General features: G+C 42.0%; 1 protein-coding gene across 6 annotated transcripts in view; it reads right to left on the bottom strand.

Annotated features, from left to right (window-relative positions):
- PARD3B (par-3 family cell polarity regulator beta) overlaps window positions 1-6,484 on the bottom strand; it is a 1,071,110-nt gene extending 1,064,626 nt beyond the window's left edge. For 3 of the 6 annotated variants that reach the window (XM_054680131.2, XM_054680133.2, XM_054680132.2), the window contains exon 1: window positions 5,841-6,268. In XM_054680131.2, the coding sequence (XP_054536106.1) occupies window positions 5,841-5,960 (120 nt within the window). In that variant the 5' untranslated portion in view covers window positions 5,961-6,268. Of the gene's footprint in view, window positions 1-5,840 lie in introns of all 6 variants that reach the window. The other 3 variants (XM_009444083.4, XM_009444085.4, XM_009444084.5) reach the window with 2 other exon arrangements.
- Between the last annotated feature and the right edge of the window lie 5,681 nt (window positions 6,485-12,165).

The following is a 12,165-nucleotide window of genomic DNA, read 5'->3' as shown; positions in this document are numbered from 1 at the left end:
AGTTCTACTGCACTACATTGCTTTAGATTTTCCAAGAGAGGCCCAAAGCTCTGAATGTTTAACACACTCCTCAGATGTCTTTAACAGTCCACTCATAAAATAGTCTCACAAAAATCTGACAACGTTACCATTTGCCCAACTTCTTCAAAGGGAATCTGTAGCACAGAACACCCTGGGAATGAATTCCTGGTTAACTAAGCCACTTGATTAAGCACAGGGCCTCAAGCTACAAATCAGGGCTGTGGCTCCCAATCGCGCACAGGGCAATTAACTCAGCTCAGATAACCAGCCAAACCCGGTTCAGCAAACCCTATGTGCATGGATTATACACAGAGGGTGTGTGGGGATGTGTGTGTGAGAGGGAGAGAAAGAGAAAGAGGAGGGAGGGGAGAGAAGATCCAGGAGCACAAACTCAAATGCCCACCAGCAGGCCAAATAGCAACCATGAATTAAGGCCATAAGTGAGAAAATAAGCACAGAGTAAAAACAGTCAAGCATGATGACAATAACTTATCCTCACTGTTAGGGAAGCAATAATGGAGACTGGAGCATTAATAATTCTTTCTAAAGAGAGCAGAGGTGTCTCAGCTCCAACTGACGGTTGCTATGTGGAAAGTAAAGCCCAGCATTGTCAGAGCTTCCGATTTGCTTTTCCCCCAAAGAAGATAGGAATCTGGAGTTTTGCATGAAATCTCAAAATATTTAAATGCTGACAACTAAGTCAAAATATAACACTGAGCAGACCTACAAAAATATGTCTGTGGGTCACAGCAGGCCCCACGAGCCCTCTGTTTGCAAACTTAGAAGCTGCTCAATGCAAGCTGAGTAGCAGAACCAAAACCAAGTTGGAAGCATGTGTAATGCTGATGGCGAGTCAGTTCTGTCCACATGCTGTAAAGAAGTGAGGTCTGAATAGGAAATAAAGCACTCAAGTAAGTCAGTGCCCAATCAATTGAAAAGCATTTGAGGAATCCAGTCTGGGCCTAGCTTATGTATACAAGAACCTTAAAATCTATTTAGGTAACAAGGCATCAAAGCCTGAAAAGTTTAGAAATTCAAGAGTTCTAGCCTATTCCTCCAGGCTACTCCCACACATTGTCATACCAGATTCTTCTTACTACACAAATTCTCTTAGATTCCGATCCCACAGTTAATCAGGGAATGGAATTGTTAGTCTAATCAGACTACTCCCAGTTCTGGGAAGCTGCCTCAACTTGTAAAACAAACATATTATTCAAAATATCTGAATACAGAAAAGATTCATCTTGAAAACCCTATCAAATATAATTTTTCCTTTTCAAAAAAGGGTGTACTCACATACACAGTCAGAGCCACAAATTGGCCTTTGTAAATTCCAGCATGCCCGCTATCCCACGAATTCAATGCTCTTATTTCTCATTCATTCCAACCCCAGAACACACTATACATCCTCATTACTAGACAAGCCTTTCCCTTATTCACTTCATCCTCAGTGAATACACACACACACACACACACACACACACACACACACACAGTCAGCCCTCCGCATCCATGCATTCCGCATCTGCGGATTCAACCAACCACAGATCAAAAATATTTAGAAAAAAAAACTACGTGTACTGAACACACACACACAATTTTCTTGTCACTGTTCCCTAAACAGTATAGTATAACAACTGTTTAAATAGCTTTTACATTGTATTAGGTATTATAAATAATCTAGAGATGACTTAAAGTATACAGGAGGATGTGTGTAGATTACATGCAAACACTGCAGCATTTTATATCAGGAACTTGAGCATCTGCAGATTTTGGTATCCGAGGGAAGTCCTGGAACCAATCCCCTGTGGATACTAAGGGACAACTGTCTATATAAAATGAATGTTCACTTTAAGCAATTATTTGAGCACCTTCTATAGGAAGAATTCTTTAAGGGTAGGAGTAGGAGTATTCCTAATGGCACTAAAAGGTCAATAAATACTCTAACAAATTCCATGCTTTTATTTGTTTGTTTGTTTTAATGAGAAAAGGCCAGAAATGTTAAAATTCATTTTGAAAAACAATGTGTAATAAATTCACTTTCTGTAAATCAGTGAAAGACACTTAAAAGGTTTGAATCCCTGGACAGCAAGGTTTTAAGCCCTGCACTTCATAATAATAATCCCATTAACAAATAACATGTATTGTGCTTATTCTGTTGCTTAATAACAGATTGGTGTGTAGATATCTAAGACAAAGTATCTGCCATCAAAAGAGTTTAAAATCCAATGAGTTCAGCCATACGAAAAGATTAGAGGAGTAGATTAGTGATTCTCAACCTTGGCTGGGCATTAGAATTACCTGGAGTGCTTTTTAAAATACCTATGCCCAGGACCCACTCCTAACCCAATGAATGAGAATCTTGGGGGAAGGGACACAGGTATTTGTAATGTTTAAAATGTTTAATGTGAAAATTAGAGGTGACTGAAGTTCAGCCAGGGTTGAGAGTCCCTGCAGGATACAGCTCAATTACCCATTCACCTGTGACACATAATTTTGATGATAAATTTAACTAATTACTCAACGATCCCCACCATGAGCACATAAGAAGACAATCACTTCTCCACTAACAACTTCACTAAATTGGATTTGGAGGCTGGGACACTGATAAAGTGTCAGGATTCGGAGATAAGCAATCCCACAGTTCTCACCTCTCAGTCCACCATGTTTCCAATGGAGTTCATCAAATGGTGGCAGGAACCTCAAAGGCCCAGACTTCAGAGCATAATTAAAGCCTTCCCAAAAGCTCCCCCTGTATCTTCAGGATCGCATCAACCTCTGGCCTTATCTGATGTTGATTCAGGGGGCTCCCAACATTCCACAAATACGTTTTCTTTGTTCTCAACAGGTAGTGGTTACTTCTCAGAAGTATAGAATGGCATTCTTGGACTTCACTTACTTTCCAAATGGCTGTCCACGAAATATAGAATGGCATTCTTGGACTTCACTTACTTTCCAAACTTTAGAAACCTCAACTTCATCCTCAATCTTGAAACCTGTCTTTCTCCCATCTACATTACTCAGTGCCTCAGAAAATAATGGACTTACTTTACATTCATGTTCCCACCAAATTTGGTTCTTTATAGCACTTGCCACCTGGATGTCTAAGATCTTGCCCATTTTCCCATTTGTAGTTAGACTGAGGAATATTTTTCATAGTTGATTTGCAAATCCTACAATATTTGCCTCAGAAACTAGATTTTCTACATGTAGACCTCATAAAATATATAATTAAGAGAAACTTGTGGATATCCCATCACTATTCCAGAAGCAAAATTGCTATTTTTAGGTTGATGTGATATAGCAGTTAGTAGATAGAAATGTCTTTTTAAATCAAGCATTAAAAAACAAACAATATGGATAAATTCCAATTCATAACAACATATATAGTACTAGGCTATGCAGTTAATGGCTGAGAGCAAACATCTAGAGACACAGTTCCTGGTTTCTAAACCCAAATCTACGACTTACTTGTCATGTCTCTGTGTCTCTTTTTCCCCTGATTTGTAAAATGGGGATAATAATAGTACCCATCTCCTAAGGTTGTTGGGAGAAGTAAGTCATAAGCATAAAGTTCCTAAAACAGGGCCTGCACAGAATAAGCACAATACATGTTATTTGTTAGTGTGATTATTATTACGAAGTGCAGAAATTCACTGATTTTCAGAAAGTGAATTTATTACACATTGTTTTTCAAATTGAATTTTGACATTTCTGGCCTTTTCTCATTTAAAAAAATGAATAAAAGCATGGAATTTGTTAGAGTATTTATTGACCTTTTAGTGCCATTATGAATACAATTTAATATTAGTTAAATCTTGTTATGATTACAATATTATTTAAAATAAAACTATGGGAGAAGAATACTTGGGGAGGGGAAAAATCATCACTTACTACTTCTTAAAATGAAATTTTAAAAGTGAAAATAAGAGGAAGGATTTATATGCTGCAGGTGACCTTTAAATGTCACATTCACTAATATATAAATGTAAACAGAAAAATATAAGTCTGGTAATAATAGTAAACTGATCAATGCAACTACATTGTTCTGTGATATTATAAGTTACGTTTCCATTCCAGAATGTCAATAGTTTTTTAACACCTTTTAAGATCAAATTATAGTGAATTAAATATCAGCTGGTTATTTCTCTTCATGTTATTTACAAGCTTGTAGTTTATCTCTTACTTGGATAGCCCCCTGTACTAAACTTCTAAATATACAAGATTTGAGAGCATAAATTATTTAATAGTTCAAAAGTAACTTCAATTTGGTAAGACAATCCCTCAATGAGATCTATTTCAATAATCTGTCTGGAGTAATATTGTTACTATTAATCTTAGCTCACTTTCAAAAGTTAGTGAAATATGATTTAATAGACAATTGGTTACTTGTTTAAATCTCAGTTAACTGAATTACATGATTTAAACAGCAAACACTATTTTAACAATGGCAAACACATATGCACGTGCACACACACACATAACATGGCAGTAGATTTTCACACAGCTTTATAAACCACTTTAATTTTTTCCCTCCTCTACCTCAATTCCATCAGTAAAGAGTTCATCTTTAGGGGTTATATTTAATATATTAACAGACCTTTCATTGTACTCTCCTCCAGTTCTTGAGTATCCAAAGCAATATGCACATATATTTGTCCAGAGCTGAATTTTTTTTCTGTATAATAATTCTTCATGGAGGCAAAGAAGGTGCAAGTATTTTCTTAAACCCCTAAGCTATACACTTGTAAGAAACAATTACTTTTATGCTTTGGATAACCGACAAGAAGTTAAAAGAAATTAAAACTTACGTTTTTCCATCACTAGATTGGCCAACCCACTATTTTAGTCACATGGCATGAGACCAAATATTAAGAGAACCATTGGCCGCTAAAACAAGAATTTGTGACTTGCCCTGTTTGAGGAGCATTTGGGACATACAAAATGTTCCATGTGAAGATTCAAAAAATTAAAAGGTTATTCAATGCTTTCATTTAGAAGTTTCACTGAGGAAGTCCCAGAGGCCCAATGTTACCCAAATACTTGGCATAAGTTCTAGTGCCAGATATTTTCTCAACAAGTATTGCACACTTAAAAAAAAATTGTCACTTAATGTATACTTGTTCCTGACTTCAGCTACAGAGCTAGGAACGTCTTTCTCATTTTAATAGTCACTCAGGACCTGACAACAGCCCACACACATAGTAAATGGTCATAGAATCTGTGACATTAAACTGAAAACACTCAAAATGTAGACAGGTTGGCTAAGCAAACAGCATGCTCCCACCTGTGTTCCTGCCCAAGTCACTGAGACAGGGCAGCTCACAAGGCTGAAACTCCAAAGGCCCCATCAGTTGTAACTTCCGAGTATGTGTCACTTGCACAATCAACTTTCTAACTCCAAGGAGCCTAAGTGAGGCGGGCCTTAATGGGTCAAAAATCACACTTAGGTGAGCAGCACCTTTTAAGACGTTCCCTCAAACAAGTTCTAAACCAGTGGTTCTCAAACTTCAGTGGGCACTCCAATCACCTGAGCAGATCCTGAGTCGGTGGGTTTGGGGAACTGCCCATATTGGGCAGTTCTAAGAAGCTCCCAAGAGATTCCAATGCTGCAGGTCCACTCACGACCCTCGGAGCTCAAGGCCCACAAACACCCAAAGACACCCACATCACTGATATTAGCAATAGACAACAGCTGCAGCTACAGGCAGTGCCCCATAATCCCCTGGGTTTTCTGCATCCCCTGAGTGTCGCCACCGGGTCGCACCTGGCAGGTGCCTTGGCTGCAGCCGCGCCCCCCTCCTCCGCGCCGCGCTCACCTTCTCCCGGGTCTTCAGGTACCGCTGCAGCGCCTGCTGGGTGAGCTCGCCGACGCGCAGCTGGCCCTCCTTGCAGGGCACCACGATGCCCGTCCTGCCGAAGCACACGGTCACTTTCATCCTGGCCCCCGGCGACCACGCCGGGCCGGGCCGAACAGGTGTCTGACCCCGCGGGCGCAGCCCCCACTCTCGGAGAACGCCCGGGGCGGGTGGGCCCGGAGACCCGGGGCGCCGCTCCCCGGAACACCCTGAGGCCCGGAGGCTCGCGGCAGCGCCCCTTCCACCTGGCCAGGCGGCAGGTGGCGGGAATCGGGGAGGGGCGGCCGCGGAAAGGGGTTACCTCCCAGGTGCCCGGCGCCCCGGGACGCGGCAGCTCCGCGGCCCGGCTCCTCCTCCTCCTCCTCCCGCTCCTATTCCTGCCCGGCCCAGGCGGCTGCTCCGCGCCCACCAAAGCGAAACTGCCGGCCCTGCCCTGTCGCTGGCCCTGGCCCTGGCCCTGGCCCTGGCGGCGTTGGCAGGGCCGGCCCCAAGCCCGGGGCTGGAGTGGGCGGCGGCGGCGGCGGCGCACGGGGCCAGAGTTGGGAGGAAACTTTTGCGCCGGCTCCCAACTCCTCTGCGGCGCCCGCGCTCTGGGCTCCCGCGGTCCCGGGGACGGCCTGGGCCCGGCTCTTAAAGGGGCCGCGGCGCTCCCGGGCCCCGCCGCACGCTGGGCGACGACGTGCCCCGGCCCTGCGGGCCAGTAACTGGAGCCCGGGAGTCTCGTCTCGTCACCTGGGTCTCTCCCTGGCTCTCTCCCTCTCGCACGCATGCACACGGAGCTCTGGGGAGTTGTAAGGGGACCCGAGGGCTACACGCTCGAGGATTGAAACCGGATCTCAGAAAGAACACCCGAGGGAAGAGCGAGGAGACTGCAGAGCTGCGCCCTTCACAGGAGGGGACTGCAGCAAGATGCAAAAGGAGCCCAGGAGCAGGTGCTTCTAGTCACGCCCACCAAAAACACCCAAGGGGCGAGGCTGCCGGGTGCTGAGATGCAGGAGTGCCCCGAGGGCCTGTTAGGAACTCGCCTTAAGCACAGCCCTTGCCGCTGCCCTCAGGAGCCCTGCGATAGCAGAGCTGAAGCGAACCTTGGAGAGAACGCGCCAGTGGAAACTTTTCCTTTTACAGACCCTCGAGGACACTGAGTATTTGGCCAAAGGTCACACCCAAGACCCAGATATGATCGCGTGTGTTGACGCATAGCCTTCTGGAATGCGACTACCGTTGTGCATTTTATTAGGAAAAAAAAAAGTTAACACCCTTAGGCTCATGATTTGGCAGGTGTGTATCCATCACCAATTGAAATGGGAATATGTGGGGGAAACCAACAAACTACATTAGTTTCATTCTTAGCTCTCATGTAAATGAGCTCCTTTGAGCTTAACAACTACCCTGTAGGTAGATATTATTCTTCGCATCTTGTGCATCAAGAATGGTGCTCGGAGAGGTCAAGAGACTGAGCAGACCATGGTGTTAGTTCTGTTGAAAAGAACTCAGGTCTTCTGAGCTCAATCTCTGGTCTCTCCCTGCAGTTTTCTTAGCCATCCAGTTCATCCAGCAAGACCCTCAGGGCTGCATCATGTGTTTCTCTACAGAAGGATGTGCTCCTATGTGGACACACTTAAATTGAACGTGAATTGCCTAGGATGGTATGATAATGCAGAGGAGATTAAATTCATGGGTTTCAAGAGGTTTTTTAGAAAAATAAATTTTAGCTCATTCATAAATTCAGTAAGTATATATTGGTTGTCTTCTATGTATAGAAAGTCAGTGGCAAACCAAGAGGATCATGTAAACCAAGTCCATTGTAATTTGGTTGTAAATCCAATACAAACTAATTTACATTTAAATAAACCAAAGGCAGAATTGATCACCTCATAAAATCAGAAGATCCAGAGGGCACTCCATTGAGGCAAGGTTGAAAGCAGGAACTCAAACTATGTCCTCAGGGGCCAGCTAGCTTTGTCCAGCTCTTAGCTCTATCTGTTCCTCAGTGTGGTCTCCATTCTCAGGCCAGCTCTCTTCAAAGGAGACAATATATCCTCTTTTTAGAGATGAGGAGCTGAGGCCAAAGGAGGTTAAATGATTTAGTTAAAATCTCATTCTTAGAAAGTAGCAGAGGCTGGCTTAAAACCCAGGTCATCTGATTCCAGAGTCTTCATCGTAACTGCTGTGCTGTTTCTTACATGAGAAGTACCAATGAGTGAATCAAACAAACAAATAGATACTGATGCCATGCATTAATGTGTGGCCCTCACTTTTAATATTCGGTATTTCATGGACCTATAGAATGGTACAGAGCAAAGATTTTCCACTGAGGAAATAACTTTGCATGTTGCCATCCTTCCTACATCATGGCTTTTTGCTTTACAGTTGCTCCAGACTCATTTTCTGCTGCTTGGGTCATGAATAGCTCCTCCTCTTCGCCACAAATTCCCTCTTAGCCCAGGTTTAGCTCCTTCCCAATATCTAGAACCTCCCACCCAAAGTCCTGGCTTTGAGAATCCCCAAGTGAACCATAAAGAACACTCCGGCTTTCCCAATTCCACTTGGGAAGTTGGAATCGGGACCTAGGGGATGCAGCAGAGGCCATGCCATTGTGAGATGAAGGAAGAGATGACTCTAGACAAGGATGTGAACAGTGCATTGTGCAATCCTGCACACCATGGGGTGACCTTTTATAGCCCTAAGTTAGTATGAAGAGTTTAGTGTTTACATTTCATGTTTATTAAATAGCCAGGTTTAATTTGTTATTCAGCCTCATCACAGCATATATAGAAACAATTTACCATATATTATCAAGGGATTAAAAAAAAGAACACAACTGCAACACACAGTCATTCATGCCCAGCAAATTCCTAAATCAATATTTCATGCCCCATGGGACCTCCTGGGCAGAAGACAATAAATAATTTGCCTTGATTGAGTAACACTAGAGGATGCCAAGCCTGGGTTCCATTTTCTTGTTTTGCCTGCTCGGTAGATAAATATGCCTGTGATGTGATATTTTTCCATTTGTTATCTGACAGCTTAGCAAGTACTGGAGTAGCCAGTAAAGAAGTGTTATACAGAGAAAGAACAATAATCCTGACCAATATTATTAAACCACCCTGCCTTGCGGAAGTATAACTAAAATGTCAGGTACTATCAGGTATACATTGAATGAAGAATGATAATATTTAATCTATAGTTGACCAGTAATTGAGTCTCATGTTTTGCACTGTTAAACAAAATATTTTTACCTTTCAAGGAATTATTTATAGCAAGTACTATTTATCACAAAAAAAATTGAATCAATTTTACTAATTAAATTAACTTATTTCTGAAACCCTTGGAGCATTAGTATAAAAGATCACATTCTTTGCTTCCTTCCGAAAGCAGGTGCAAGAATGATTGCATAAATAATGAAAGAGAAAAATGGGTATTCATTTTCATTTTTTCCCTTTTATATTTAAAAGCAAATGGTCTGGGTTATTGTTTAACTGGACAAGAATGGATTCTTCTTTAGAGCTGTTTGTCTCTAAATACTGCATGGCATTCATTTGTTGACATTTTCGGTTATTTATTTCTGTAGCTGTCCTGGATGCACAAATAACAATGCTCTTCACCCTAAGGGGAATATTATGGGCCACCGGCTTTTTGGAAGGTCCATTTTTTGCCCATCCTATAAGCAAGACTCACAAGTCTTCACAAATGGTACAGCTATATCACCCCTCCTTATATTGAATTCTACTCTGTAGAAACTAATATTCTCCCTAAGTTTGTTTTCTTGAAAAGGAGCTGAATCATGAAATAAGCATCTCTTAAAAAAAAAAAAAAAAAAAGTAAAATGAGCAACCAAAAGCAAGGAAACTGTTCTGATGCTGTTATATTAAGTTAATTTTGATTATTAATTAGTTGTTTTCCTCAATGTGTGATCTCCTTCTCTGAAGCTCACTGGGGCCCATTAACGGTAAGCACAGGAATAGGCCCTACTCTGGATAGGACCAAGTCCTTTCACCTCTAGGCATCTGTAGAAGACTGTTAGAAAGAGGGCCAATAGCAGTGGTCATTGGTGCTCTCCAGCAAACTCAGCTGTCCAAATATAGCTTTGAGGTAAGGGTGCAACCAAGAGTTCTCTTTTCAATTCTGCTTACTCTACCAAAGGCCACTTTCTGATTCTCATTTATATCCCTTTACTTGGAGAGGAAGTGAACGAGCATCCATGTAATTGACAGAAGGTAGACAGAGATTTGGGCCTGGACATTTCAGTGTGTAAGTCATGTGTGCGCAGTGATAAGCTAAGTAATCTTAGTCATATGTCACTATCCTTTTTTGTAAAATGGGATGATAACTCTATTTTAAGGTGTAATATACATAAAGCACTCAACACATAGTAGGCAAGATATATTGCCCTCTTTCAACTTTTTTTCCACTTACTAGCATTTCTAAATGTCACTTGTTTTCATTGAGTCTGAAACTACTTGCAAAGTGAAACAATTCAAATGATACGTAGAAACTGCACATCAAGTACACAACTGCTGGAGACAAAGTGTAACTAGCTCTGTAATGAGGGTGCCAGGACCATAGCAAAACTAATGTTAAGATGTGTATTCTAATTCACAATCTACATATTATTTCATTTGATGCTCAAAAAGCAATCCGGAAACATTTAATCTAGTATCTGAGAATCACAGAATTACAGAGCTGAATGGGGCCTTGCAGATTACCCGATACAATATCCTCATTTTGTAGATGAGGAAACTGGATTAGAGAAGTCAAGGAAACTGGTTCAGCCAGAATCAGAACCCAGAACCTCTTGATCACAGTCCAGTGCTTTCTTCACTTCCCTGTCTGTCTGGTAACAGAATTTATAACATTAGATGTTTGACCAACATTAGTTTAAGGCTTTGTGGTTTGTTGTTGTTGTTGAGACAGAGTCTAGCTCTGTTGCACAGGCTGGAGTGCAGTGGTGCAATCTTGGCTCACTGAAGCCTCTGCTTCCTGGGTTCAAGCAATTCTCCTGCCTCAGCCTCCTGAGTAGCTGGAATTACAGATGTATGTCACCACACCTGGCTAATTTTTGTATTTTTAGTAGAGACGAGTTTTCGCCATGTTGGCCAGGCTGGTCTTGAACTCCTAACTTCAAGTGATCTGCCTTTTTTGACCTCCCAAAGTGCTGGGATTACAGGTGTGAGCCACCGGAGCCAGCCATGGCTCAAGGCTTTGAACTCTCACTGGGCTAGGAAGTGCTGGTATGGTGTTCATTCTTCTACCTATTCCTTCAGTTTCAATTTAAACTTAAGATTCTGAACACTTATTCTCCCCACAATTGTAAATATCAAAAAAGTTTGCTGAGTATTTAAATGACTATTGCAGAAAATTATAAACCACCAAAGGATTTTAAGCAGGACAGTAACATGATCGGATTTGTGTTTGGTGGAATGCAGAGGACCTGAGAGACAGGCAGAAGCCCCATCTTAGTTCATTCAATCCACCATTCATTTTCTAATGCAACAGTAGTTTTTCAACACCTATAATGTAACTGAGCACAAAGTGACTATGAAGCTTAGACCCTAGTGAGGAAGACAGATAATAAATGACTAATCAAATGAACAAAATATTTGCACATTGTTATAAAGTATAATAAAAGGTACAAACAGCAGGGTTGTGTAATAGAGAATAATTGGGTAAGGGAGAACCTATTTATATTGCATTGGTAAGAGAAAAAAAGTTACTTTGGGAAGAACCCAGAGAAAAGGTGAACAGTAAATGCAAATATCTCTGAGATAAGACCAAGAGTGATGTGTTTTAGGAATTAAGAAAAAGCCAGTTTGGTTCCTGGAGCATTAATGAGCCAAAAGACAGGCAGGAAATGAGGTAGAAGAGATTGTCTACAGCAGTGGCCTCCTAGAAGACTAAGGCAATACAGATGATGAAGAGGGGAAGATTGGGGATATCTTTCCGAATTTGTGATAGATGGAGGATGGTAAGCTTTGGGGAAAAATTAAGAAACATTGTTTTCTAGTTCAGACAACTAGTTAATAAGTGACATAATTGGCCGGGCACAGTGGCTCACGCCTGTAATCCCAGCACTTTGGGAGGCCGAGGCGGGTGGATCACCTGAAGTCAGGAGTTCAAGACCAGCCTGCCCAACATAGTGAAACCCCGTCTCTACTAAAAATACACAAATTAGCCAGGCATGGTGGTGTGCACCTGTAATCCCAGCTACTCAGGAGGCTGAGGGAGGAGAATCACTTGAATCCAGGAGGAGGAGGTTGCAGTGAGCCAAGATCGTGCCAGTACACTC

This window comes from Pan troglodytes, chromosome 13, assembly GCF_028858775.2.
Source record: "Pan troglodytes isolate AG18354 chromosome 13, NHGRI_mPanTro3-v2.0_pri, whole genome shotgun sequence".
NCBI lineage: Eukaryota > Metazoa > Chordata > Mammalia > Primates > Hominidae > Pan > Pan troglodytes.
This window is presented reverse-complemented; position numbering and strand designations above follow the sequence as displayed.